The sequence below is a fragment of the Phocoena phocoena genome, chromosome 4 (assembly GCF_963924675.1).
Source record: "Phocoena phocoena chromosome 4, mPhoPho1.1, whole genome shotgun sequence".
Lineage (NCBI taxonomy): Eukaryota > Metazoa > Chordata > Mammalia > Artiodactyla > Phocoenidae > Phocoena > Phocoena phocoena.
Window position 1 is genome coordinate 72,109,663 of NC_089222.1, and position 27,736 is coordinate 72,137,398.

At 41.8% G+C, this 27,736-nt stretch overlaps 1 protein-coding gene across 1 annotated transcript; it reads right to left on the minus strand.

Moving 5' to 3' along the window:
* Positions 1 to 2,438: 2,438 nt before the first annotated feature.
* Positions 2,439 to 27,421, minus strand: LSG1 (large 60S subunit nuclear export GTPase 1). The gene is made up of 14 exons (XM_065876374.1): positions 27,284 to 27,421; positions 25,501 to 25,627; positions 21,208 to 21,328; positions 20,942 to 21,028; positions 20,323 to 20,409; positions 15,249 to 15,309; positions 13,909 to 14,085; positions 10,211 to 10,606; positions 9,685 to 9,786; positions 9,392 to 9,535; positions 8,596 to 8,719; positions 6,161 to 6,240; positions 4,425 to 4,598; positions 2,439 to 2,917 (listed from the first exon to the last, which is right to left on the minus strand). The coding sequence occupies exons 1-14, from the start codon at positions 27,380 to 27,382 to the stop codon at positions 2,735 to 2,737; spliced, it is 1,962 nt and encodes a 653-aa protein (XP_065732446.1). The 5' UTR covers positions 27,383 to 27,421; the 3' UTR covers positions 2,439 to 2,734.
* Positions 27,422 to 27,736: the final 315 nt, after the last annotated feature.

Sequence of the window (27,736 nt, forward strand, 5' to 3'; positions counted from 1 at the left end):
GTTTCTTGAGAGAAACCACACTTCCTACTAATTTCCTGAAAAGTAAACAGATGACAGATGTATAGCAGGTTCTACTTGAAAAGGGTGGCATAGTCCTTGTATTTAAATATTGGAAAAAAATTTCGAAACAAAAACTTTGATAGTGGGATAATGACTGCACTTCGTAAACTGAAGTACTAACCTGTAAAACGAGGGTGAGAATACTTAAAAAAAAAAATTGCGAGGATGCTTAATGAGACGTTCTGGGCAGAAGCAAAGGTGAAAACAGAAATTCCCTTTTCGTGGTGTCCTAGTTTGGGTTCCTCAGACTGTAGGCAAACACTTAGGTTCAGTTAGTTTATTTGGGTGGCACTTCCGTGAAGCAGAAATGAGGAAGAGGGGAGTGAGACCGGGAAGGGAGAAAAGGAAAGGTGAGTTAATGAGACAGTTTTAGCCGTGGGCAAGTGGGGCTCAGTTCCACTGAGGAAGAACATGTAGAATGTACACACTGGGTGAAAGGGAAGCTGGGGTGCTTACCAACTGGCCCCCATTCCTTACTGGTTGGGGGTTACCCCAGGGAGTGTTGAGCCCCCAGCCCTTCTAGACTGCCCTGTGTGCAGGCTGAGCAAGCTCCTGGGGTGCAGGAAAAGCCCTCGGGTGGGAAAGCAGAAAACACAGGGCTTGTGGAAAGCTGTGGGCCTGCACAGGAACCGTGTATTGGGCTGCAGGCGAACTCCAATTAGTCTAAGGGATGTGGAGTGGGTGGGGCATCTGCATAGACATCATCTCTTACCAGCAGTACATGCTAGGAAATCGAGTCAGATACTCTTCACAATTGTTACACACCCATGAATGTTAAATATCAAAGGCATACATCAAGAAATAAGCCCTCACATTTACGTTCGACTCTTTTTTTTTTTTTTAATTAATTTATTTATATTTTTGGCTGCACTGGGTCTTTGTTGTGGTGCGTGGGCCTCTCACTGCGGTGGCTTCTCTTGTTGTGGAGCACGGCCTCTTGACGCATGGGCTTCAGTAGTTGTGGCTCACGGGGTCTAGAGCGCAGGCTCAGTAGTTGTGGCACACGGGCTTAGTAGCTCGACGGCATGTGGGATCCTCCCAGACTAGGGCTCGAACCCGAGTCCCCCACATTGGCAGGTGGACTCCCAACAACTGCGCCACCAGGGAAGTCCCCTACGTTTGACTTTTGACAGGGGTATCAAAATAGTTCAATGGGGAAAGGCTAGTCTTTTCAACAGATGGTGTTGGGACTACTGGATATCCACATGCAAAAGAATGAAGTTGGTTTGTCCCCTACCTCACACCATATACAAAAATCAACTCTGGCCCAAAGACCTAAATTTAAGACCTAAAACCCTAAAACTCTTGGGAAAAAACACAGGAGTAAATCTTAGTAACCTTTTATTTGCCAATACTTTCTTAATTATAATACCAAAAGCACAAGCAACCACGGCAAAAAAAGATAAATTTGGACTTCATGAAAATTAAAATTTGGTCAATGAATACTTATTAATGAACAAAAATTTTTAATTTCCCATATATAACAATTTTCAAATATACCAAATACATTATGGTCAGTTAAAGGCAAGCCTTCTTTTAAAGAAAAATTTTTTTAAATAAAAAATATTTTTTTAACACCTTTTTTTTTGGCCACACCTCATGGCTTCTGGGATCTTAGTTCCCCCACCAGGGATAGAACCCAGGCCCTTGGCAGTGAAAGCAGAGTCCTAACCACTGGACCACCAGGGAATTCCCAAGGCAAGGCTTCTTAACAGTGAATTCATGAACTTTGGGGACCTGTGAATGTTCTGATACATTTTTCAAAATTGTGTAGGTGGGAACGTGCATTTTTCTGGAGAAAGCATTTATAACTTCCATTAGATTTCCAAAAATATCTGACACAGAACAAGGTAAGGATCTGAATTAAGGGAATAATGAGGCTCAGAGAAAAAGAGAGACAAAAATAAAGAAGTGAGAGGCTGAAGCAGCCATAATGTATTACAAAGGTGATTGTAAAAGGTCAACTGCCCTTGTAGGTCAACTACTCCTGATGGTCCTAAGTGCTAAGGACGTCAAGGATCCCTACACCTAAAACAAGAACCAGCTGCTTAGCTGCCACTCTCCTCACTCGCTGTGGGTCTGGCTATAGAAAAATCCACGCTCCCCTCTGGGGAAGAGACTCACGGCGACTTTCAACAGAGGATTATGCTCTTCAAGGGCTTTTAAAAATCACCTGTGCTAGCCCCATTCCAAGATCTGATATGCCTTCTGCCATATTAGGGGTGTGTGTTGGGTATGTGTGTGAGATGGAGAAGCACAAATCTCATAATGTACTCAAAAATCCATCTAAAATCCCAGCATGTTTTAGCAGATTAAAATTGTTTAAATAATGTGAAATATCCAAATTGCAGTGTAGCTACACGAACAAATAAAAAATCCACGTGGCAATTTAATTTTAATATCTCTTCAAAAAATTCCCAGATTACAAATTACTATGCATTTGTATATATGTTTACACAAATAAACATACATCATTGATTCCCTCATCTCAGATTCAGCCTCCTACAGGAACAGGTTTCTGGGGCTCCAAGACGACCCTGTTAACTGGAGTTGGTGCTCTGAGGAGCCCCTCGGTCTGGATATCAGCTGTTGGGTGTGGATCACAAGGGCAGGGTCCACCCTATAGCACCACAGATGCACAGTGCGGATATGCTACTTCTGCTGTAGCCCAAGTTCATGTATCCAGGTGCTTATAGAGTCTACGACTTTTCTCTTTTTTATTTCTGTTGCCATGTTTTTTCCAGGGCTTCCCAGCCCCCATCTCAGAGCTGCTCACAGTAGCTGCCGTCACCAGGCCACTCCCAGGCTTGTAGCCCATCACAGCCTGGACGCCTTTGGTCAAAGCTCTCAAATTTTCCTGGGAAATAAGAGAAAATATCATTGGCGATGTCAGCAGTCTCCTTTACAGGATATGCACAGGATTGCTTATGGAGAACTCCAAGAGAGTGGACTTCCATCTCTCACTGGTCCTCTTTCTCTCCCCATTCCTTAAATAAGTTTCTCAGTGTTTTGTCTTCACTCCATTCTCTTTGTCCTCAACTTTGTTTAGTCCGTGGCTTCAAACAACATCTATAACTAGGCTCAATACCAGCTATTTTCTGGACATCTCTATCTTGATACCAAACTTCAACTGGCCGCAACCCAAAGTTAGTTAGAAGCTGACTCTCCATTCTTTATTTCGGCCAGTGGTGTAAGAATCTGCCCAGCCCCGAAGATGGCACACGCTCTGTCCTCCTTATCTATCACACACAGCCAGGCACTAAGTTCTGTGGATTCCACTCTCAAGGACTTTGTTCATCTTTCCCCCTCTTCTCCGTCCCCACTGCTCTAACCCAGGTGTTCATCGGCTTTCACTGAACTTTCACTTTCACTGCAAGACTCCTCAAATCCCGTGTGCACATTTCTATCAGAGTGCTCTATTCTGTATCTCTCTAGTCTTGTCCTCACAGATCTCTGATGGCCGCCTGTGGCCTGGGGAATCAAGTTCATATTCCCTCACGTGGCACACAAGGCCACCTACAAACATAGGCTCTTTACTGAAAAAATCCACACTCTCACATCTTTTTGCCTTTGTTCATGCTACTCCTTCTGCATGGAAATCTGGCCCTCACCGCTTCTTCCAACTGACACATTCTTATCTGTTCCTCCAAGTTCAGCTTAAATATCACTTCTTTTCTGTAGTTTAGCAAGGATGTGGAGAAAGTAGAAACCTCATAGTTGCTGCTGGGGATGGAAAATGGTGCAGCCACTTTTGGGAAGTTTGGCAGTACCTCAACTGTTAAACTTAGAGTTTCCACATGACCCAGCAATCCCGCTCCTAATGTATATACCCAAGAGAAATGAAATATATGTCCACACAAACACGTGCACATGAATGTTCATAGCAGCATTATTCATAATAGACAAAAGTGGAAACAACCCAAATGTCCAACAACTGATAAATGGATAAACAGAGTGTGGTCTATCCATTCAATGGAATATTATTTGGCAGTAAAAAGGAATACAGCACTGATACATGGGTGAACCTTGAAGCCATCAGGCTAAAGAAGCCAGTCACAAAGGACCACAGAGCATATGATTCCATTTACATGAAACGTCCAGAATAGACAAATCTTTATATAGAGAAAGTAGCTTAGTGGTGGGCAGGGGCTGCGGGGAAGAGGGGAGTGGAGAGTGAATGCTAATGGGTACAGGGTTTCTTTTCGGAGTGAGTGGTGATGGTTACATAACTCTGCAAATATCCTATAACCTACTGAACCGTATATTTTAGAAGTGTGAATTTTATGGTATGTGAATGTTATTTCAATAAAGCTGTTACACAAAATGTACTGGATCAGAAGTTAAAAAGAAACTTTAAAACTTACCTGATGGAAAAAAGTTTTGTCCACTACATTTTCAATCTGATTTGCTTTTTTATTTCTGCGTGGCTGCATTTTTATTTCCCCACCATTCGCTTTTTTCTCTAGGAGTCGCTGATGTTGATACTGAAAGGTCAGAGGATCTCTTCCAGGAGGAGGATGACAGTACAGGAGTTTACCCTGCAAAGACAACATGCATGGTAACAGCACATCCTCAGGGCCATCCGTGTGAGAGTCCACAGAGGAGGCCTCTCCACGGTGCACACTCTGATGGAACTTTCGGCCATTTGACAGCTGAGCTGAGTTTTGGTCACTGCAACCGGAGAGTCCCAACTTACACCCTGATGATGATCCTTAGTGTTCTAGAGGCCTACCTCTTCCCACAGCTCCCACACAAGAACGAAATCTTCCCTGTGCCCCCTTTTCACCTTGTTTACCGTACTCTTCAGTACATGTATATGAGTATACTTAAGAGAATATTTTCCAGAACAAAAGCCAGGACGTAGGTGGACAGTGTGGCTGTACTGATGGGGACACTGGGCCTGCTGCTGTTGTCCACTGGGTGCCAAGTTTCCTCTTTCCACCATAAACACTCTAAAAACTGTGGTTGTTTTTAACTCATCTCCCCCACCCTCCATAGTTTTACAAATGGTAAATGAATGAATAATTCATCTATACAAGTATTCTATTAACTGTTTTCCTACCGAATTAAAAAAAAAGAGAATATGGCTGCCCTCTTTTATTTCTATGCTCCAAGCTCCGCTGATGGTCTATTGAGAAGAGGAGGGAATAAAGTGAAATCCTCACAACCAATTAAGCCCCTGGAATGCTTTTTTGTGGAAAGAAGTAGCTTAATAAATAAAAACTATTGGGGCTAATTAAGTGCCAGGCACTGAGCTTAGTGATGTGCGTGTGTGTGTGTGTGTGTGTATGTCTCCACACACATACACTGTTCTCATTTATTTCCCATAATAATCTCATGGGATAGGTACTATTAATTCCTATTTTACTGATGAAGAAAACCCAAAACTTAGCATGTCCTCACTTGTGATTGGAGAATAATACCTCACAGACTTACATTTTTTTTTTTTTTTTTGGCAGTACGCGGGCCTCTCACTGTTGTGGCCTCTCCCGTTGCAGAGCACAGGCTCCGGACACACAGGCTCAGTGGCCATGGCTCACGGGCCCAGCCGCTCTGCGGCATGTGGGATCTTCCCGGACCGGGGCACGAACCCATGTCCCCTGCATCGGCAGGCGGACTCTCAACCACTGCGCCACCAGGGAAGCCCCTTACGTATTTTTAATGAGATGACAAACATAAAACATTTAGAACTATTCCTAGCAGGGCTAGCTTTGAATAAATGTTAGCTATGATTATTACTGTTACTGGACAAGTGTTGGAAGACAGGTATATAAACAGCTACACTACAAGGAATACTGGGATATAGCTGCAGTAGAAACACCCAAGGGCTGGAGGAGATGGAAAAACTGGAGACATAAATTTATCACCTTCACTGCAAATAGGTATTCAGAGATCTTCCTCTCTTTCATATTATGTCAGTCACTTCTATGATTTATATGATGCTAGCTCTCCTGGATCAAGAATATAATTCCAGTTATGGCACAATATCAATGAGAAGATATCTCCTTTATAACCCAGCTGGTTGCCATTACCCTAAACATACGCTGTGGAGAAAGAAGACCTACTTATTCCAGAGGAACGAGAAGCAGGGTTCACTTACATTGACATAATCCTTCAGGATGTAGCGTGCAGATCGAGGTTGGTCTGGCTGTCCATGTGCTGTCATGAATCCTCGCATACCTGTGAGGAGAAATGAATTTTGCAAAAACGTTAGAAAACATCACAACAAAAGACAACTGAGGTGATGGAAATCTAGCCTTTTCTGTTATTACACTGTGCATTCTTACTTAACCTTAAAAAAAAACAAATCAATTAATAATGTAGAAAATATTTTGGTTAGCATTACAAAAACATCTGATAATCCAGGAGAACAGACTATATTGTTACATCTGATCTTCTGACAACCACCTAGCAACATGCTGTGACACATTCAATCTCTCTCTACTCCAGTCATTTCTTCTATCTCTGATTTTAATTATTGATTCAAGGAGGCTACTTGTACAATGCTATGTTGTCAATATTATTAGCAAAACCCAAAGCAACAGAGCAAGTTTTCTTATTTAATGATATGTCTACACCTTTTTCAGTTTCCCAAACATACAACGAAGATCCCTTTAATACTAACTCAATTAGAAGGGAGTAGCAGAGCACAGCGGGAAAGAACACAAGCTTTGGCTGACAGGTTCAAAACTCAGTTCCCTCCCATACTAGCTGTATGTTGGCTCCTTCAGTTTAGAAGAAAGTATCAATACTTAGAACCGTACAAAAAAAAACATTTAGGAAAAGAAAAAAAAAAACTAAAGATTAAAAAAAAAAGGATTACAGTAAAATGGTTTTTCCCAAGTAAAACACCGAACCCAACAAAACTAAGAAGGAAAAACATTGTTGGGCTTCCCTGGTGGCACAGTGGTTAAGAATCCACCTGCCAATGCAGGGTACATGGGTTTGAGCCCTGGTCCCAGAAGATCCCACATGCCGTGGAGCAACTAAGACCGTGCGCCACAACTACTGAGCCTGCACTCTAGAGCCCACGAGCCACAACTACTGAGCCCGCGCGCTGCAGCTACTGAAGACCGTGCCCGTGTTCCACAAGAGAAGCCACCACAACAAGAAGCCCGCGCACTGCAATGAAGAGTAGCCCGCGCTCGCCTCAACCACAGAAAAGCCTGCGCGCAGCAGCAAAGACCCAATGCAGCCAAAGACACCCCCCCAAAAAACAAAAAAAACAACGTTGTTTATTAAAGTCGTTAACTTCTACAGGGCTAAAGAAACCATAAATAGACACTGGGAAAAACATTTGCAGCACAGGTAGCAAAGAACTCCTACAGATCATTATGACAAAAACAAATGATGCATAGAAAAAAGTGATTCTCAGAAGACAAAATGGCTAACAAATATATGGACAGATGTTGAATTTCACTAATATTTTAAGAATGTTCAGTCATCTGTTTTTACAAACTGGTTTTGTCCTCACTCTCTTTGATTTCATCAGAGAGAATCAGATGAAAAATCTTAAAAGACTGACATTTCTTTCAGTTTTATCTGGAAATCAAACCAGATGCAAAGTTTAGTGCAAAGTCTACCTTTCCCCATCTTTCAGGTTAGCACACTGGAGAGGTCTAGATTAGGAAATCTGGGTTCTCACTGAGGCTATGCCACTGACCAGACACCACCTTGGGCAAGTCATTTCATGCTCTGATTTCAGGTTACTTGTCTTAAGAAAAGGGGGATGAGAGGTGGGGGAATCTTTAAGGCCCCTTCTTGTCCTATGATTTTGTGACTATAGCAGTCTTGCAACAAGTGCTTAGTATTCATCCTCTTTAAAGTCGCTCAATCAAAGTAAATTCAAGGTCTGATTTTAACCATATAAGTGTGGTTTACATCAAATCACCTTTCTCTGCCAGTAAATACTCAAATAACCTGAACTCCTTCCCGGCTGGGGGCAATTCCTTACAAGGCAAGCCACACATGCATGGAAATTTTTTTAACACTGCTTTTTCTTTAGGTAGATACGCGTCTTTCCAGATTACCTTTAAAGCTTGTGTTTAAGGTAAATAAATCACAATGAATTGGAGAAATGACAGACAAAGATAATTCCCATACAGAAAAGGAAAAAGCCAACATAGCCTTAGATCAGAAGCCCTGTGTCTACACTTGGGTCCTAGGCCTCCCATAGGAAAGGGCCTGAGAGAGCCTGGGAAGATGTGTCTCCCAGGCACTTGATTTCTATGATGAAGACCTGGGGAAGAGGCAAAGGATACAGAGCAGCTCCTTCTCTAACTCTAAAAAGCACTTAACACTGAAGTAAAATACCACTCAGGTAGTGGCCGGCTCTCCCTCCTTTACTGCTGGACCAAGTTAGCTAGCTGGAGGCCACCTGGTGGGCAAGACCAACAGGACAACAAAAATATCAAGCCTGAAAGGTGACATGACAAATGCTAAGGAAAACTTCTGAACTTGTACCTTTGTAGAGTATTCCTCTTAGTAGCTATACTATTATTTTTTGTTCATGTTTTAAAATAAATCACAACTCACATCCATAAGCCGTCAATAGTTCTTCTGACATTGGAGGTCGCTGGGGATCTTCATCTTCTCTAGGTTTTATGATGTCAATGCCATACGTAGCTTCTAAAACATGTCTTGGAATATTCTGGCAAATGTAAGATTGTCAAGGAATCCATTTCTTTGAACTGACCCCTTCCTCCTCCCCATGGTGTCTTCCAAGAACATGGTATTTCAGCACCTCTGTGACAAAAAAACTTTTCACCTCTCCAAAGAAGAAGTACGGTTATTCGTTAATTTAAAAGACTTTTCTCCCCTCTTTTATTTTGTATTATTATTATTATTATTTTGCGGTACGCGGGCCTCTCACTGTTGTGGCCTCTCCCGTTGCAGAGCACAGGCTCCGGACGTGCAGGCTCAGCGGCCATGGCTCATGGGCCCAGCCGCTCCGCGGCATGTGGGATCCTCCCGGACCGGGGCACGAACCCGTGTCCCCTGCATCGGCAGGCGGACTCTCAACCACTGCGCCACCAGGGAATCCCCTCTCCCCTCTTTTAAACAAAGCCTTATGCACAATTATCACTTCCAAATGTATCCTTTAAAAATATTATCTCTGAAAACAGACCTTAAAGATGGCACATTTTTATGTAAATACACTATAGATTTGTGAGATGACCCTAATTCAGACATAAAGCACCGAGTCTTTGTTTCTAATCCTTACAACTATGTAAGGAGTGATTATTTTTTCCTCCCCTGTCTATTGCCCAGATTTTTCTTAAGCCCTAATATACACATAACAACCAAAATTTTGGTACAGCATAGAGGATATTAGTGATATAGGTGGGAGGTGATCTCTCATCTGGTCAATCGGGAGGATTCCACTGCAAATCATCTCAGCTTTGGTAGAGACAAAGGATGGCATCACCAGGCCTGGGCAGTCACATAAGCAGAGGCCAGGTTCCACATAGAGAGTCTGAAAGACACGTAAGAGGTTTATGCTGGGCATACAGCACAGGAAGGGAAAGGAGAGCAGCAGCACACGAGTGGCAAAGAACTTCAGAAAACACCCAGAGGGAGGAACTGGCGGAGAAGGAAACACAGAGGCCGATGCTGTAGAAATACCTGAAAATGCTTGGTGTGACCGGGCGTGGCAGACACAGACACCTTCTTGTTGCCCATGATGGTGTTGATTGTTGAACTCTTACCAACGTTTGGGTAGCCCACCTAGAAGGGTGTCAGAAGGAACGTTTACAGTATAAGTTGGCAAGGATCACAGGATGCCAAAAGCCTACCCTATGTAAAAAGCCTATCTAAAGCTAAGAACATTGGACTGGAAGTCTGAAGACAACCCTGAAACCTCTCATTCTAGTATCTCTTGTAAGTGACGTGACAGGTAGGGATGAACTGGGAGATTGTAGAAGATAATTAATATGAACAGTGGTGTGACCAATATAAGCCTTGAGAAAGTTCATTCTTTGAGTTGGGCTTTGCCTGTCACCCAGTCTGCTCCCAGGATGCCCGTGGGCAAGAAGAGGGCATCGATGTTCCCTATGACGCCGGGGCCTGATCTCTAGAGTTCCAGTGTAGCTACTAAAGGATGGGGAATACAGACCCTCACGGAACAACTTTATGATATATTTCATCTTACCAGTCCGACAGTAAGTTGTCCGTTCTTCACCTTCTTTCCAGAGTGTAGCTGTTTAAAGATCTCCAGTAATTCCTGCTTTGACACCAGGTGGCTAAAATTGTGTATCTGCCTCTGCTGGGGGGTCTTCCTTCCCTGCGCCTCAGAACGCACAGTACAGCGCTCCTTCCAATCCTGGCCACAGGCCTGCTCGTCGGGGCCGCTGCCCTCTTCCGAACACGTCTGCCAGTCCTCCTCCTCCTGCCAGCAGTCCTCATACTCACTGTCACCTTCATCACTCCTGGCAACTTCATTAACTGAAAGATGTTCAGTCTCTTTGTGTAGAGTTTCAGCTTCGTCACAACTGGAGTTTTCAAACTCAGCTGTGATGGCTTCTGCACTGTCTCCATTTACTTCTTCCTGATGAAATAACAGAAACCACAAAAGTTCAGAAGTGTGTAACAACTGCACTCTTCACTCTGGTGAACAACATTCAGAGCTGGTTACCTAAGATGAACAGAGGACAAGGAAAGTTACGAAGGAGAAAGAGAAAGGTGAATAGAGGGAGAAGATAGCATGAGGATATAACCAACTATCAGCAGTGGTGTCCTCTGGAGGGGTGGACCTTCACTTTACACAGTTTTGTATTATTTGAACTCTGTACAAATAACATGCATTACTTTTCTAGTAGATAACTCTTTTACCTATTAAAAGAAAGCAAGGGTTTAGAAAAACCTGTATCAAGCTGAACTCCTCGGCAGTACACTGTTTTTGCAATGGGCTGTAGAATAAAACAAAGCATTTCTCATGAACGATAAAACATTTAACATTCTCTTCGCTGTACAAAGCAAGAAGGGTATAATTTGTAATCTGAGCTTCACTGTATATTTGCATTTTCAAAGACAGTGGTTTGCATAGTTAAGGAGACTGCTATTCTTTTATAACTGCCTTTAATAAATCATAGCACCATGGAGCACAGGTCCCTGTGTGTGAAGTATGAGAGCAATAAAACTCAACTCTGCGCGTGGAAATTATTCACCAACCAACGATTTCCTTTGGAAAGAGAAAGGTAAAAATCATTTACGATTCATGGGTGTGTTAATCCTTCTGAATTCCTATGGATAGCAAAGCAGAAATATGACAAATTTATAGCATTACCAAGCAGTATCAACAAGGGAGAATTGATTCAGATTTAGAAGTGATGGAAACCTATCATTTCCAAATAGTCTAGCATTACAATGAGTAGCCACCACAGGAGAGGGCATGATGAACTCAGTTAAACAGGCATCCTACATTTTAGGAAAGAGATATTAAAAAAAAATGTCAGGGAAAAAAGGTACGATTTCATTGTCATTCCTGGCAACTCAAAAAGAAATATGGAATTGGAAGCAATTTCTATGATAAATGAGCAATAAATGTAAAGAAGTCACTGTGTGCTCTTCTGCAGACACAAGGATGTAAACTGAGCATGAATGTGTATTAGGAAAACTAAGGCTAGAAGCAGTTTTGGTTCAGGAAAAATGATAAAGGCAACAAAAGGACTTTGCAGTGGTTACATCAAAAATAGAAAGAAAGAAGGGAAAAGTCAGTCTTTTGGGGGAACACAGTGCAATTTAAGAGATGGCCAAGAGAAAACCAAAGTACTCAATTCAAAAATATGTCCTATTTTTTTAAAATAAGAAAGGTTAAGCAACCATAGAGAAAGAACCAAACTTCAGAAAGGTGAGAAAACAGTGAATATCTATTTTTAGTAAGTTCATGTTTGACACTCAACTGACAGATGTGATTAGATATATCACAATGGTAGCTGGCTACTTGACTTGGAAAATCATGAATAATAGATTTCAGAAGACCTGGAAGGAATAAATAGGGTTCAACTTTTAAAAAGGAAGAAAGAATGTCTTCCATAAATCATGCACTGTTAATCCAGAGTCTGACAGGGAAGCAATTCCTCAAGTTAGGAAATTCCTCCAAACAATTCCTCCCCTGACAGTAATGGGAGGCAACAACGGTTCCCTGAGAACAGATGGTGCAAACAAATCCCACTTCCCTTTGCAATCTACTCCTTGGTTGATAGGTCAGGGAATACCACAGAGGCAAAAGATGAAATGAAACACATAAAGTACTCAGAATAGCAGTGCCTGGCTAAGAATAAGTTTTCTATGGGTTAGTTTTTATTAACAGTAATAACAGGATAACTATTGTTATAGCCTTTCAAATACATCTGTATGCATCACACTAAAATGCTTGGTACTGAGCGCTTATTAAGTCCACAAAAGTTCACAGAGCTCTATCCTTGGCTCCGGTCTACTCAACAGCGTTATCGATGACCAGAGAGAATACACAGAAGGGCCAATACAAAAGCTGCAGATGACTCAAAGCTGGAAGAAGAGAAAAGCAAATGACACATGCAAAATGAATTCTACCTTGTTCCCAAATCACTAATATTTAAGAGGAACAGCATGATCCTAAGCTGAGCTAAAACCAAAACGAAGACCTTTTCCCACATGTAAAGACAGGATGAGATCTGCTTAGTAAGTCTTGTCTTTTAAATATGTGAGGGATGTGGCTGTTCACAGGTTCAATGAGCCAAGAGCATAAGCTCCTTTGAAAGGGCGTGAATTAAAAAAAACTCTGAATTACTGGGAGTACCCTGATCCCAAGAAATAAGAGTACATGTCCTGGGCAAACCACACCTGGAATACTGTACTCAACCAGCTGCCACCCACTTTAGGCGTCTGACACAGGCAGACAGGCGCTCAGGGTGAGGAGTGCTCTGGAGGTCATGTCAATATAAGGAGCAGGAAAGCAGACAACGTCTCTTCTGCAGAAGAGGGAACACGGGGAGAGAGGAAGAGGCCTCAGATCAAAGGTAGGGAAGCTGACTGAGCTTCACTGGACTAAACAACTTTCTAACCTTGGAGATAAAAAGGAATGAGACACCTGGTGTCTGCCATTTAAAGGAGTCACAGAGACAGCATGTGACTGCCAGCGAGGCGAAGGGAAGAACTCCTTCACAGAGTTAGAGCTCACTAGCTTGTGAGCTCACCAAGGGAGGGTGCTGTATTCATAGCACCCTAACCAGTCAGCAAATAGTTGATAAATAGAGGTGAGAGGAAAGGAGGTGGATAGGAAAAGATATGACTTTAAGTCTCTTCCAGCTCTAAGATTCTATTACTAATTTCTTTTCATAGCTGGTTACCATTAATTTTTACTAGAAAATAACTCCTAAACTGTTTCTGCAAAAAGTGGATTAAAAGATACAGAAAATAACATGGTATATCTTAATTTAGGACTATTTCATTTCTTTGTTTTCAAAACAAAGTCAAAAGAGAGTCTAATCAAGTCCAGAGAAGTTACTACATTCAGCTGTATCTGACTTTTTGTTCTGACTTCTCTTAAAAGCAATTACATACAAGGGCAGTATGAAACTTCCTATACAATTTTCTGCCTAAAATTTTTAAAAATTAAAAATTATAGCTACTATCAGTGTGTATCATAGACCCCTGGGATAGCAGACTATTTAAAAACCAGAGAAAGCAACCTCATGGCTTACTTTTCTATAGATCACCCGACTATCTCAGCACTTAGGGAAAAAAGAAACAAATAAAACCCCACACATCAACAATAAACAAACAAACAAACAAAAAAAACAGAGCACACTTAACAGAAGCCAAAATCCTCCTCCTTGAAACCCAACCTGAAAAAGTCCCCCAGGTTACCTTAGAGTCATCAATCAGTTGAATGGCTTCCGACAAAGCCGACCAGAAAATGACCTTCACATTTTCCTTTTCGAAGAACTCGGCCCAGGCACTCCGCTGCTCGGCAGTCATCAAGTCAGCCTTATTTATCAGAATAACATTCTCCTTGTTGTCATCAACTGTTTTCACATAACATTCCTATGCAAGATAAAGATATTTAGATATTTCTCCAAAAGGGGGAAAATTAGGCTAATTATACTGAAGATCCCCAGCTATGACTAAAAGTTTTTACTGCCCCCAGTTTTAAATCATTCCTAATTTAAAGATTTTTAATTGTGATACATTCTATGGATCCTTTCAGCAAGCTCTGAAAAGAAGTTAGGTCATCTATACTTAGAAAAAATACTCTTCACATAAGAAACTGGAAAGGGTAAAAAGAAAGGGTAAAAAGAAATGCTTTCCTGCCCAGTTTAAGTAAAACAGGTTCTTATTTCTTTAAATTATATAGTTCCTCTCTTTAATAATCTTGAATTCTTTCTTTTAAGCAAAGTTAAAGAACTGTATAACTAGATTTGTCGGCCAGCAGGGACTATCTTCAATCCAAGTGATGATAGCTAATAATAAAAATCTTACCTATTAATACAAAAAAATATTTTTGAAGGCTAAAAGGAAAACAAGACCCAGTGATTAAATTAATTCCCAAGCACAGCTCTCCATTAGGAAATAGACCAGAAGTATGAAAGCTGAATTAATAAGAGTTTCCCCATTAAGACTGTTATTCACCAGTGGATTTTAAAATAATCAGTACTATTCCTACTCTGGTCCTCAAACAAATATAGGAATACTTCATGTGTGTTCAGTGTCTTATTAATTGAAAGCCTGTATCACATTATTTCTTGTGATCCTCACACCTTAATGATTACCCCCTGTGGTGTTTTACAAACTTAGTTCATTTGTAAAATACCACAGGAGGTAATAAGTATGGTGTGAGAAGAGAGCTTACTGGGATGGGTAAGTGAAGGGACTAGGCATATGCTAAAGTAAGCAAAATGCTATTTCAACTAGAGTCTCTTAAAAAATGAGAAACACTGGCAAATGCCTATTAACAAAGTGGCTTCGAAACTAAAAGTAGGAAGTTCAAGTGTTTGTGCCTTCCTACAGATGGAAACAACTGTTTGAAGAAAACACCTATCTAAACAGTCCCAAAATGCAAACTCCTGACCTTGGGAGGAGCAGGAGGCCAGATTAAACAAAGCTAGAGGAGGGTGCAAAGGCCTGCCTAGGCTCACTGCTATCGGTGATGCTGTCCTCCCACTGCTGCCCAAGGACTTAAAGTTTGAATCATATCACATTTTACTTACCAAATCCTCACACCTAAATAGGAGTGGATTTCGAGCATCTACTATCTGGACCACGATATCACTGAAAAACAAATGTGAGATACACCAATCACTGTGAAGTGAAAGGAAATAGTAGCAAACACTTTTGACATATTAAGCACTGGTATATTTAACTTTTTAAGGTGCAATTATCCCCAGTTTATATACGAAGAGACTGAAGTTTAGAACAGCTAAGTGGCTTGTTCAAGGTCACCAGCTACTAAGTGAGGGAGCTGGAATGAGAACGCAAGCACTCTGGACCAGAGCTTGTAGTCTCTGATGATGTTTCATTGTTAAAACTTTTACCTGTATCTTCTAGTAAACTCTCCTGGAGAGATCAAAGAGTATTCCGAAGACTTCAATCCAAGGTGAGGTCTACTGTATACTCAGTGCCTAGTTTACACTTGTGTTAAGTAAGGCCTCAAAAACCCCTCAAAAATCACCTGCTCACAGCTGCCACCATCAAAGCCTATATCTTATTTAAAGACATGTGTACATGTAGCAAATCATCACCCACCAGTTCCAAGAATGTGTTTAAATGGCAAAAATACAAAACAGCAAAATATCAACTTAAGTTGCCATAATGAAGCAGGAATGATGAGTCCGACGCCTTCCATCACATGTAAGATGATGTAGCAATACGAAAACTTTCTGCAGCTGACAGCAAGCCCCTCGAATCCCTCACAATGTAGTGGGGAACGACAGCAGCTGAGCACTGTAAGAGTAAATACTGCACTTCTCCGGCAGAGTCCTCCCTCCCTTCAGACCCTGTGGCTAGGAAAGCTGCTGTAAGGGCCAGCTGTGACTGCCACTGGAGGGAAACAAGCTGTGGATGTGCTACCACCTTCCACCAGCCTCCCGCAAATCCGTATCTGGTCAGCTTTTCCTCAGGTAACTCCTATGCAACTGAAGGAAATGTATTACATCAAGGTTACCATTTAGGGCAGAGCTTTTGACAAAGTGCATTTTCCTTCAGAAGAGTTAAATTTCCAGCATGATCTTGTGAGTCAAAGAAACTCACAGAGCTGCTAATTTATGACAAATTGCTTCTAAGTTCTCTAGTTAAGTGGGTCCTAGTATTTCCTTCTTTAAGGTAATATCTACCACTTTCCAACTGTGAGGATTTAACAGTAAATGCAAAAATGACTGCAAAACATGGACAAAGCCTAATGAACTAAAATTACAAGATCCACACACATTATGTCTACCTACCAAACAGGTAGAAAGAATAACCAGCTTAGACACACCAGGAAGAAAAGAAGAAAAGTTTAAGGCAGCTTGCTTCGTGTGCTGAATTAGGATGCCTAGAAAAGTGCCAGCTATGTACTGGGAAGGCTGATGCAACACAGTGGAAGCGCCTCGTCTTCCTGGGATATGGCGTTCTGCCCTCCGTGCCTCGGCAGTGTCCGCCATTTCAATGACATAGTATACATCAAATCTTTGCTCATAGCTACTCTTGAAATTAGAGAGGCAGATGGCGTAGCTAGCCTGTTACCAAACAGGAGACATCTGCTGTACAGAACATGTCAATAAATATTTCCTATTAAAAGACACAGCAGTAGTCACTTTATTGATGTTTCTATGTGACTCAGATCCACTTCTGTGCGACATAAACTATATTCCCTGAGTCAGGAACATGTTCTCTCTTGTAAAAACACAGAGAAATATCACAAAAAAGTAAAAGAGCAAGTAATGCTGTAATGCAATAGAAGCTAGAAGTTTCAATAGTACAGGCTCACTCTGGGGAAACAAATTGCTTATTTAGGGGCATGAAAAGCAAGGGAAGGGCCTTGCTGTTGCTGAACCTGGAGGAACACATATGGCTACCTCTGTTCCCTCTCAAAGCCTGCAAAACATGAAAGCAAAGACTGGGACTCATCAGGACAAAGAGAAAGAAAGAACAGCAACTAAGAAATGTCAGCCCAATGAGAAATGAGCCTGTTCATGCCCCAGAGCCCCGAGAAAGCTCAGGATTAGAAGCATCACGTCTAGCTTTCATGGCAAGAGTGAGGTATAGGACTGAAATCATTCTCAGCAGGGAGCAATTAGGTCCACGCCCCTGTTCCATTCAGCCAGGCAGCCACACGTCACCCCACAGCCCCTGTGGAGAAAATGAACCCTGGAGAAAATGAACTTGAGAGGCTCCTGAACTGGGACCTCAAGCACAGGAGAAGGTGGGAAAGAGGTGCTATACTGAAGAGAGGAGGATTAAACATAAGTCTATACCCCAAATGATGGAAATGCCCAGCTCCCTTGTATTACACCACCACCTTTAGCCCCGCTCCTGGCAGGAGATAGTCCTCCTCTTTAAGAAACTGACCGATCCTAGGGAAAACACCCATAGATACTGTAAAATAAAATTGACCCCTGCTCAGTTACTGTACAGTCAAGTTCACCAGTGGGCAAACTCCACCCAAACAAAAGTCCTGTCAATCAGCTTTGTAATGCTTTGATCTTAAATATGAACAGACAACAAACATCATTTGACATTGGAGGAAGGCCTCTTATATAAAAGTCAGAAACCAGAATAAGTAGGAAAAAAAAGAAGAATGCAGAGGGAAGACAGACAATAAAGGAAGTAGGAGAAAATCTAGAATTAAATAGTAAACTATAAGCGTGCAAATGGGGGCATTCCCTCAAGGGTGAGGTTTCAATATTTCACATTGTTACCACTTATCTTTGGAAATTCGAAAACAGACATTTTCAGCAGTATACATCCCAAATGCTAATGAGGCCCTGATGGAGAAATTAGCTCACTCTGTTCCCTGGGAGAACCATACTGGGTCTTCCCAAGCCCCATTCAAGCCTGCATGGAGCCCGCGATCAGGAGCTAGCTTCCCCTTTCTTCAGGCTTAGAGATTTGCCTAGCTACTCTGGCCTCCTCACATCCCAGGCCAACAGCCCTCTCTGCCCCTGAGGAAGCAAGAAGCGGGGGTGGGGGGGGGGAGTATATAAGTGACTTAAAAAAAAAGAGAGAGAGAGATAATTCACATATCATAAGTTCCATCTCTTAAAAAATGTACAGTTCAGTGGTTTTTCGTATATTCACAAAGTGGTGCAACCATCACCACTATCTAATTCTAGATCATTTTCATCACTCTAAAAAGAAATGTAAATAACTTCTACAAATTTAATCCAAGTCCTTTTTCTTAGTAACAGTGCTAAATGTGCTAATATTCTTTCCTGAGAATCCCAGTTAAAGCACCCTGTTTCCTAATGTTCTTATTGGGTATATTCTATGGACTAAACAAACAAACAAACCCACATCCTAAGGGCTCCTTGTTAAAAGCATCATTTCAAATATAAGGTTCATTTATGATCTCCAAAATTTACAAGCTGCTCATGCAGCTCAGTATCAAAAAAACAAACAACCCAGTCCAAACATGGGCAGAAGACCTAAATGGACATTTCTCCAAAGAAGATATACAGATTGCCAACAAACACATGAAAGGATGCTCAACATCATTAATCATTAGAGAAATGCAAATCAAAACTACAATGAGATATCATCTCATACCAGTCAGAATGGCCATCATCAAAACATCTACAAACAATAAATGCTGGAGAGGGTGTGGAGAAAAGGGAACCCTCTTGCACTGTTGGTGAGAATGTAAATTGATACAGATACTATGGAGAACAGCATGGAGGTTCCTTAAAAAACTAAAAATAGAACTACCATATGACCCGGCAATCCCACCACTGGGCATATACCCTGAGAAAACCATAATTCAAAAAGAGTCATGTACCAAAATGTTCATTGCAGCTCTATTTACAATAGCCCGGAGATGGAAACAACCTAAGTGTCCATCAACAGACGAATGGATAAAGAAGATGTGGCAGATATATATACAATGGAATATTACTCAGCCATAAAAAGAAACGAAATTGAGTTATTTGTAGTGAGGTGGATGGACCTAGAGTCTGTCATACAGAGTGAATTCAGAAAGAGAAAAACAAATACTGTATGCTAATACATATACATGGAATCTAAAGAAAAAAAAAAAAAAGGTCATGAAGAACCTAGGCGCAGGATGGGAATAAAGACGCAGACCTACTAGAGAATGGACTTGAGGACACAGGGAGGGGGAAGGGTAAGCTGGGACAAAGTGAGAGAGTGGCATGGACATATATACACTACCAAATGTAAAATAGCTAGCTAGTGGGAAGTAGCCACATAGCACAGGGAGATCAGCATGGTGCCTTGTGACCACCTAGAGGGGTGGGATAGGGAGGGTGGGAGGGAGAAGCAAGAGGGAGGAGATATGGGGATATGTGTATATGTATAACTGATTCACTTTGTTATAAGGCAGAAACTAACACACCATTGTAAAGCAATTATACTCCGATAAAGATGTTTTAAAAAAAAGGTTTATTTATGGAATCCTTATAAATAATTCATACACTCTTTGACAAAAATAAAAACCTTTTAGCTATCAGGATATGGAAAAGACTTAAAACATCTCCCAGTCTCAACTTATCAAAGGCATTCTCTTCTTTTCAAAGCCCAATTAAAACAAATCACTCCTTAATTTCCCCCAATACTACTAACTGCTCCTTCCTCTGCTCTGACTCAGCCCACTACCCTCTCTCTAATACAATAGGAATCACACTCCAGTTTGTATTTTACTAATACCTTAGTGCAACGATCGCGTTTCATCCATCTGTGTGCCCCCGGTGCTTGGCCCTTTGCTTGGCCTCCCCCATAACATATTTGCTCTTTGCAAGCAGACACCTCCCAGCCATATTTTCCGTATTACCGGTAGGAACTCATATACATTTGCTGAAACAACTACAGGTGCTTCAGAACTCATCTTACAGAAAATAGTCACCACTCTTGCAAGTTTATCAATGTGTTTATCTAATAACAAAAAACCCTTATATTTAAAAAGAAATATAGTATCCTACTTTCAGGTTTTATAATAATTCTCAGTAGCACTGTGCCTGATTTGATCCTGTCCCCTCAGCCCCTCCCTGGGCTCACAAACATATATAACTTCCCAGTCTAATATACCGCCACCACCACATACTCTTACACAAAGAGAAAACGGTAACCTACCTTCTTTCAATCACCCTCCAGAGCTGGCGCCAAAAATCCAAATTTCTTTCAAATGGAGTCAATATCAGGTTTTGTTCCTCTTCCAGCCTGATTTTAGAATGAGAAGTTTATACCTCTGCCCGATTATAATAGTAGGGTTCAAGTAGTATAAACACCCAAATTCACTGCATTAAAAAAAATAAGTACACAACTATTAACCGTCAAATGATTTTTATATACTTTCTGCTGAGTCAATATGCAAATCAAATGCAAATTTTATACTTAAGCTTCTTAAGGCCTGAAAGTTTATTTAACACACAAAGTGACATTTCTCCCGGACATCTCTTCTTGGAAGAATGCTCCAGAGAGCAGTGATCAACTCTGGGGTTACTAATGGCTAGAGAAGGGTATGAAAAGGAGAAAAGGCCAGGAATGGAGCAATCAACTCACCATCTTTGTGCAAGGACACAGGTGCACAAAGCAATGCGGTTTGCACACACACCAATTTGCACTTATAAGATGAAATCTACCATTTCCCTTTTAAAAGAACAAAGCCTTCAAAATGCAAATAGCAATGCAAGCACACTAAAATGCCTAACTCAGAATTTCAAGGCAAATCTTCCTGTAGACTAACACTCACCGGACAAGTTGACGTCTCCATTCTAGAAAGTTATCTTTCTCTGCCTGTTTGAGTTCTTCTGCACTAGTTTTTCGGTCCCACTTTGGTCTGCAACAATCATGAAGGAAAAAAAAATTCCACACGAGTTACCAAAATAATATAGGAGATTGGGATTTAATAATAGCAGCTGAGAAAAGAAAGCAGAAAAACGTGAACACCAAATAAAAAATTTTATATTTAGTTGCCTTGTTACGCCTTTTAATGTCCTATATTTTTATTCAACTCACCTCCTTGGGATACACAAGAACTGTTTGTTTTCTTCATGGAGTTTCTTAATTCTCTGGTTCTCCTCAAAAGACAGTAGTCCAGTTCTAGCCTCAGGAGGCACAAATTTTATATTAAGCTTCTCTGTTTGTAGGAAAACAAAAGTACTGTTATTTAAGAGGAAGTATAGAGAGTGAATGCTGGTCATTACTTAGAAAACTAAAAATAGGAGCACTTAAAACAGAATTTAAGCTTTCCCGATTTAGATAGATTCCCCTAGCCTTGAATTAATTATAATTTCTAAAGAAAGTTTTCTAGCCACCCCACAAAAAAGAATACAAGAACAGATCTTTACTAAAACTTTCAAAAGGTCAACCACTTTTTCAAGTACTGATTTTATAAAACTCCACATGCTAAATGCATTTCATGGAAACAGAAGCAATAAGAGTGGGAAGGGATTGTAAACATTCATTACAACCAATCTCCTCATTTTACGTGTGGAGAATAATTGTAAGCCAATGGGAGTGAGGGGGGAAGCAAAGATTCAGCAAGGAGACTCACTCCAGTTAGAACTGGTAAATTACTACACAGCTATAATTTATATGAAATATTTATGAACATCCACAATTAAGCTATATAAGAATTCAAAGGAATAAAAAAACGCCCAGTCTATGTATGAACCAGAGACCTCTGCTCTAGGGCTCTATCCCCCTCAAGTTGCTCCAGGCCCCTCCACTGTACCACACATGGCCACCTAGTCTCCTGGGCAGGTGACTCCACCGAGATAAGCACCTGAGAAGCCAGCTAAGCTTCTTACCAAAATGCCAAGGGGAGGTCCTATCCAAGGATAACAGGACATCTTCAGCAATGTGCCTCTTAACCTTTAGGCAAAGGCCGCAATCTGCTACCCTCGTTGGACCACCAATACTGCACGGTCCAGTCACCTAGAGCAGCAGTCCCCAGCCTTTCTGGCACCAGGGACCAGTTTCACGGAAGACAATTTTTCCACGGACTGGCGGGGGGTGGGGGTGGGTGGGATGCTTCAGGTGGTAATGCGAGCCATGGGGAGCGGCAGATGAAGCTTAGCTCGCTGGCCCACCGTTCACCTCCTGCTGTGCGGCCCGGTTCCTAACAGGCCGTGGACTGGTACCTAGGTTGGGGACCCCTGACCTAGAGTACAGCCAATTCAGTCACCATTCTCATTCATGTCATCCTCAACCAACAGTCAGAATACACATCCCTTTAGCCCCATACTGGATAATTCTTTCACATTAATTCCTCCTTCCGATGGTGATCTCCCACCCAGTGTTCCCACTTTGTTTGGGCCAACCTCTGTAAACGTCTCCCGCCCCTTGATTCTTTCCTCTTCTCCCAGTGTACCACCCAGCTTGTAGCTTCACTTCTTCCCTATTTGGCTAAAACCATACGGGCCATCCACTCCACCACTCTCCGACCACACATCAAACTCCTTAGCCCACTGCACCGAGCCAACTATCCATTCTCGTTCTCGTTTCAGTAACGATGCTGAGCTCTGCTGGAGGTGATCACACAATAACGCAGCCACCCATCTCTGGACTGCTTTTACTACCAACACTTCTGACACCGAATGCGTGGGTTTTCCCACACCAACAGCCAGTTCTCCAACTCTCCAGACACCAACTGGGTGTCCTACAATTCAATTCTATTCTGACACTAATTATCAAGTGACTTCCCCACTTCAGATGCCAAATCTCTGAATGTATTTTTATGGAGGCCCCATAGATTAAATCATTGGCCACTGGTGATTAACTCAATCTCCAGGACAACTCCGCTCCCCGGTGGTTGAGGGAGGAGTTTCTGGAAGCCCCAACCCTCACATCCCAGGGTTGGTTTCTGTGGCAATCAGCCCCCACAAAGAAGTTACCTAGGGGCCCACCGATCACCTCATCAGCATAAACTCTAGTAAGGTTGCAAGGGGCTTATTATGAACAACAAAAGACACTCCTCTCACCCCTACCACTCAAGAAATTACAAGGGTTTTAGAAGCTCTTGTTTCAAGGAACCAGAGATGAAGACCAAATATAAATGTATTTCTTATTATATCACAATATCACATCTTCCTCTTACTCGCTGAACATAAGAAGTGAGTACGGCCTGTGCCATCTTCTAAAGGTAAAGAGTTCCCAGTGAACACTTAGCATTTCTCATTGTTTTGCTCTCCTTTGCAAGGTCAGGGATCCATGTGAGAACCGGCTTAAAAACCATGGACCTAATTTGATTCAAAACGCACTATGGGGCTTCCCTGGTGGCGCAGTGGTTGAGAGTCCGCCTGCCGATGCAGGGGACGCGGATTCGTGCCCCGGTCTGGGAGGATCCCGCGTGCCGCGGAGCGGCTGGGCCCGTGAGCCGTGGCCGCTGAGCCTGCGCGTCCGGAGCCTGTCCTCCGCGGCGGGAGAGGCCACAGCAGTGAGAGGCCCGCGTAACGCATTAAAAAAAAAAAAAAAAACGCACTATGTACACACACACACACACACACACACACACACACACACACGTCCAATTTTGCCTGCAATCTGAGGGGCTCACAGCTGAAACTTGTAGCCTCCAGGTTTAATCCCTGTCCCTGTGTATCCAGGAGACAAGTGCTGTCTGAAGGTCATAGAGAGTTGAGACAAAATTCTATCACTTCTACATTATTAAGGAAAAGGGAAAAAGGCATGAAATTAATTTCAATGAGGAATTCTTACCGATTTTTGAAAGGCTTATGGAAACTTCATTATGTAGGTATGACTGCTCAAGTCATTGGTCATTAGTGATTAATCTCCAGCTCCTCTCCTCTCCCCAGTGGGGCTAAAAATTCCAATCTTCTAATTATCCTTACAATGCTCACAAGACCAACCCCCATCCTGAAGCTATTTAGGGGTCCTCATTAAAATGCAAAAAGACACTCCTCACTCTTCACTTACTCCACCCCCTCCACAAAGTCTGGTTTATTCTAGCTCACTAAAAATCTTGTTCCTATTCTTTTCTCCATTCTTCTACTCCTACTATTTCAGTTCTAGCCTGATTCTTTTGCTGTACTAAAGCAATAGTTTCCTGACTACTCTTTCTTCCTCAAAATCCATCAGTGATCTTTCAAAAAATGTTTCCTACTTGCTTACATCCCTCTAAAGACTCCTTTCAAGCCCTTATTCTCTCCTGGCCCTGGCCCTCCTCCCTAGTGTTTGTGCATCACATCCTGCCCCCATGTACTTTAAACACCAACAGGGCGAAGCTCCTAACCGTTTTCTTTTTTTTTTGCACATTATTTTATTTTTGTTTTGTTTTATTTTTTTGGGGGGGATTTTGTTTTTAATCAAACAGAAAGTCACAAAAGTTATAATCATCCTCATCGGTTCACTCAGTCCATTTTCTGAACAAAGTAAACTGCTGCTCAGATCTTAGCTTGAAGTGCTCTGCCTGCCTGTGCATAATGTCCTGTGTCATCTCACCTGTCCTGCTAACACCTACTCATCTTTTAAGACTCAGCCCCAGGGTAAAGCTTGCCCTGACTGGCCCTAGTTTTCCTTCAGATAGAAATGAACACCAACTCCATCTTTTATGACCCTATTCTCTGCTACAGAATTCTTTTATAGCACCTTAGACAAAATTCTGCAGAGACAAAATTTGTCTTAGTCAACACCATACTTTCAGGAGCCAGTACAATACCTGAGAGTAGCTGGGGCTCAATAAAAGCATTTTGAACAAATGAATGAATTTGCTAAACAACATAATAACACTTATAATAAGAGAAGAGCAATAGAAATGGTAGTTTATCATGCTGTCTCTGTGCCAGGTAGTTTTCTAAGTGCTTAGAAAAAACAAAAAACAAAAAAAGGGAAAGCAGTGACTAAAACAAATTACATGCATGGAAAAATTCACTAAAATGTGTTAACAAGTGCTTTAAAATACAATTCAAATTGCCTACGTTACAGCAGCAGGCCCAGGATTTTGCTTCTAACCACGGTATCAGAAAATATTTTCTGGAAAATGCTGGTATTGTCCACTGTAATGTTGACTGGTCTCTTTCCTTGTGAGAGACTGAGGTTCTTGAATTTGATATGAGTATGGATAACCTGAAGTGTTTTTTAGAGCTGAATTTGAAAACTGTGGCACATTCTGTACCTCCCAGTTGAGTTCATCTCGACCTTCCCACACTGCTTCTGGGATATCTGCCTTTGGATTAAAGACAGCTCCTTTATGAGTTTGGTAGGATTGGCAAAACATTTCCGAGCAGACTTATTTGTATATAGTCAGCAAAGACACAAATGTGCTGTAGGCACTCAGCAACAACTTACCAGCTACAAACTCTGTTCCTGCAAGTTCTGCAGTGGCAAGGAAGTCATCCAGGGAGCTCTGTTCAGTCACGGACTGAAGATTAAGACGACCCCAATCATAGCCATCATTGAGTTCACTTGTGTGCAACTATGAATAAAACACAAGGTGGTAATACAGCTGCTCTCTTCTGTTCTTAACATCCAAACTAACTCCCAAGTAACGATTCTATGGTCTTAAGAGTGGTATCAGCCCCTTTAGAGTCAATATTAATAACAGTTAACATTTAAATGAGCACTTTCTTACCTCACTTTCTCATCCATCTTACAGATGGATAGTTACTCTCCATTTATTTTCTCATTTTATTTTCAAAATCTTTTAAGATAAATTTTATTGTATCTCTATTTTACTGATGAGGAAACAGGATTAAATTAGATAAAACAGCTTGCCTACAGTGGCAAGCTAATACGTGGTAGAGGTAAGAACCTGAACCCATATACCATATACTCTGGTCCTGGCAGCCACTGTTAGTCAAATTTTTTTGACGGAGACCCACAGTAAGAAATACATTTCACATAGTGACCCAAATGCTGTGAGAAACTTAGTGATACAACTGTGTACCATTCAGTATAGTAAAATGGAAACAAAAGAATCCTGAAACAAAGTTACTTTATTACATGCCACACAGACTGGTATTTTCTTGAATTCTATTCTGTAGGTTGAAAAACCTGTCTAGTCGAGAGTTACTGAACTGATTTCCAGACACAACCCATAGTTTGAAAAGATAAACACCATCCTAAGCTCTACACTCTGTACAGGTGCAAGTAAATGAAAAAATTAAAGGTTAAAAGGCTAGGTGGTTTGCCCAAGGCCACAGAATCAGCAAAAATCAGCATAAGGATTAGAATCCAGTTCTTTAGAGCTCATAATCGAATCTTCCCACTACTTCCTAATGGGTACATTAAAAACAGGTTGCTTCAAAATCAATTAAAATTACTGGTAATCTAATGTCCAGAGTAACTCTGACCTGATGAATATTGATGAGCTCTGTATGCTGTTTACTCTGCAGATTACACAGATGGAAGTTAGATGGTGTGAAGTGCACATGGATAATCAGAGACACCTTTGACTTTGCACAGATTCTTCCAGAGAACTTCGTGAGTTCTCAAATACATGAGGGAATGAATGTCAAAATGACAAACACAAGTCAAACTACTTCATCCGCTTTTCAAGGATCCTAAAAATTATGAGCGTTCCCAGGCCCAGGGAACTATTAGGCCCGCCAAACTTTGGAGATAAGTTGTTCATCTTTGAGTGAAACCACCAGGGAATAAAAAGGGTGAAGCAGGAATCTGAGTTATTTTGTACTTCTGGAACCAACCAGCGGCTCTTGGAGGGTCAATTCTTTGAACAAATGAATACGAAAAGTTGTTTTTATGTCTTTCCTGTACAGAAACTTCCAAACGCTTCCATGGCTTACAGGGCAAAGACCAAACTTTTATCCTGGCACTCAAGATCTCACTGCAACTTCATCACCACATTAGCCTCCACCTCTGGGCCCTGTGCCTTGCTAGAAGGAGGGCCTGTTTATCTGCCTGGTAGGCTCTACTGCATTGTGGTATCCGCGGGGAGTTGGGGGGCCCCAAACCGATCCCCGCGGTTAACGGGGGACGACTGTACTCATCCTTAGAAACCCTATTTTGGCATCATTTCCTCTGGAAAATTTCCCTGTGACCTCTTACCCCAAGCTTCGCAGCTTTCAGACTCTCATAACTAGACAGACTGGGAAAGATGACAAGGTCTTACCCAGGAGTCGGTGTGACGATGGCTACGGCTCCGCTGAACTTGCTGGCGGATAAGAGCCCGACCGAGGGTCCCAGCCTCCGGCGTTCTCCTCCGACCCATATCTGCCCCGTCTGCACACGAATCTCGCTTGCCGTACCCGCTCCTATTTTTTGGATAGTTAGCCGATAGATCTCCGGAAGTGACGTATGAGCTAGCCCAAGTAGTTAAGGCCCGAGGTTGAAGGGAAACACAATAATTGTTTCAAATCACCACTTATATATCTCATATTTGCCACTATGATGGGAAATAAATGTAAAGTGGTCTGAGGACCTAAGTTTCAATATATTTCCTATGAATATCTCAAATTTTGATAAGTTGATTAAATTAAAAGAATGGTACCTTCCAAACTTGTGCGTCGGTCTTTAGCGTCCGGTGTAGAACTAGGAGACGTGGAAAACGTGGCCGTTCATATTG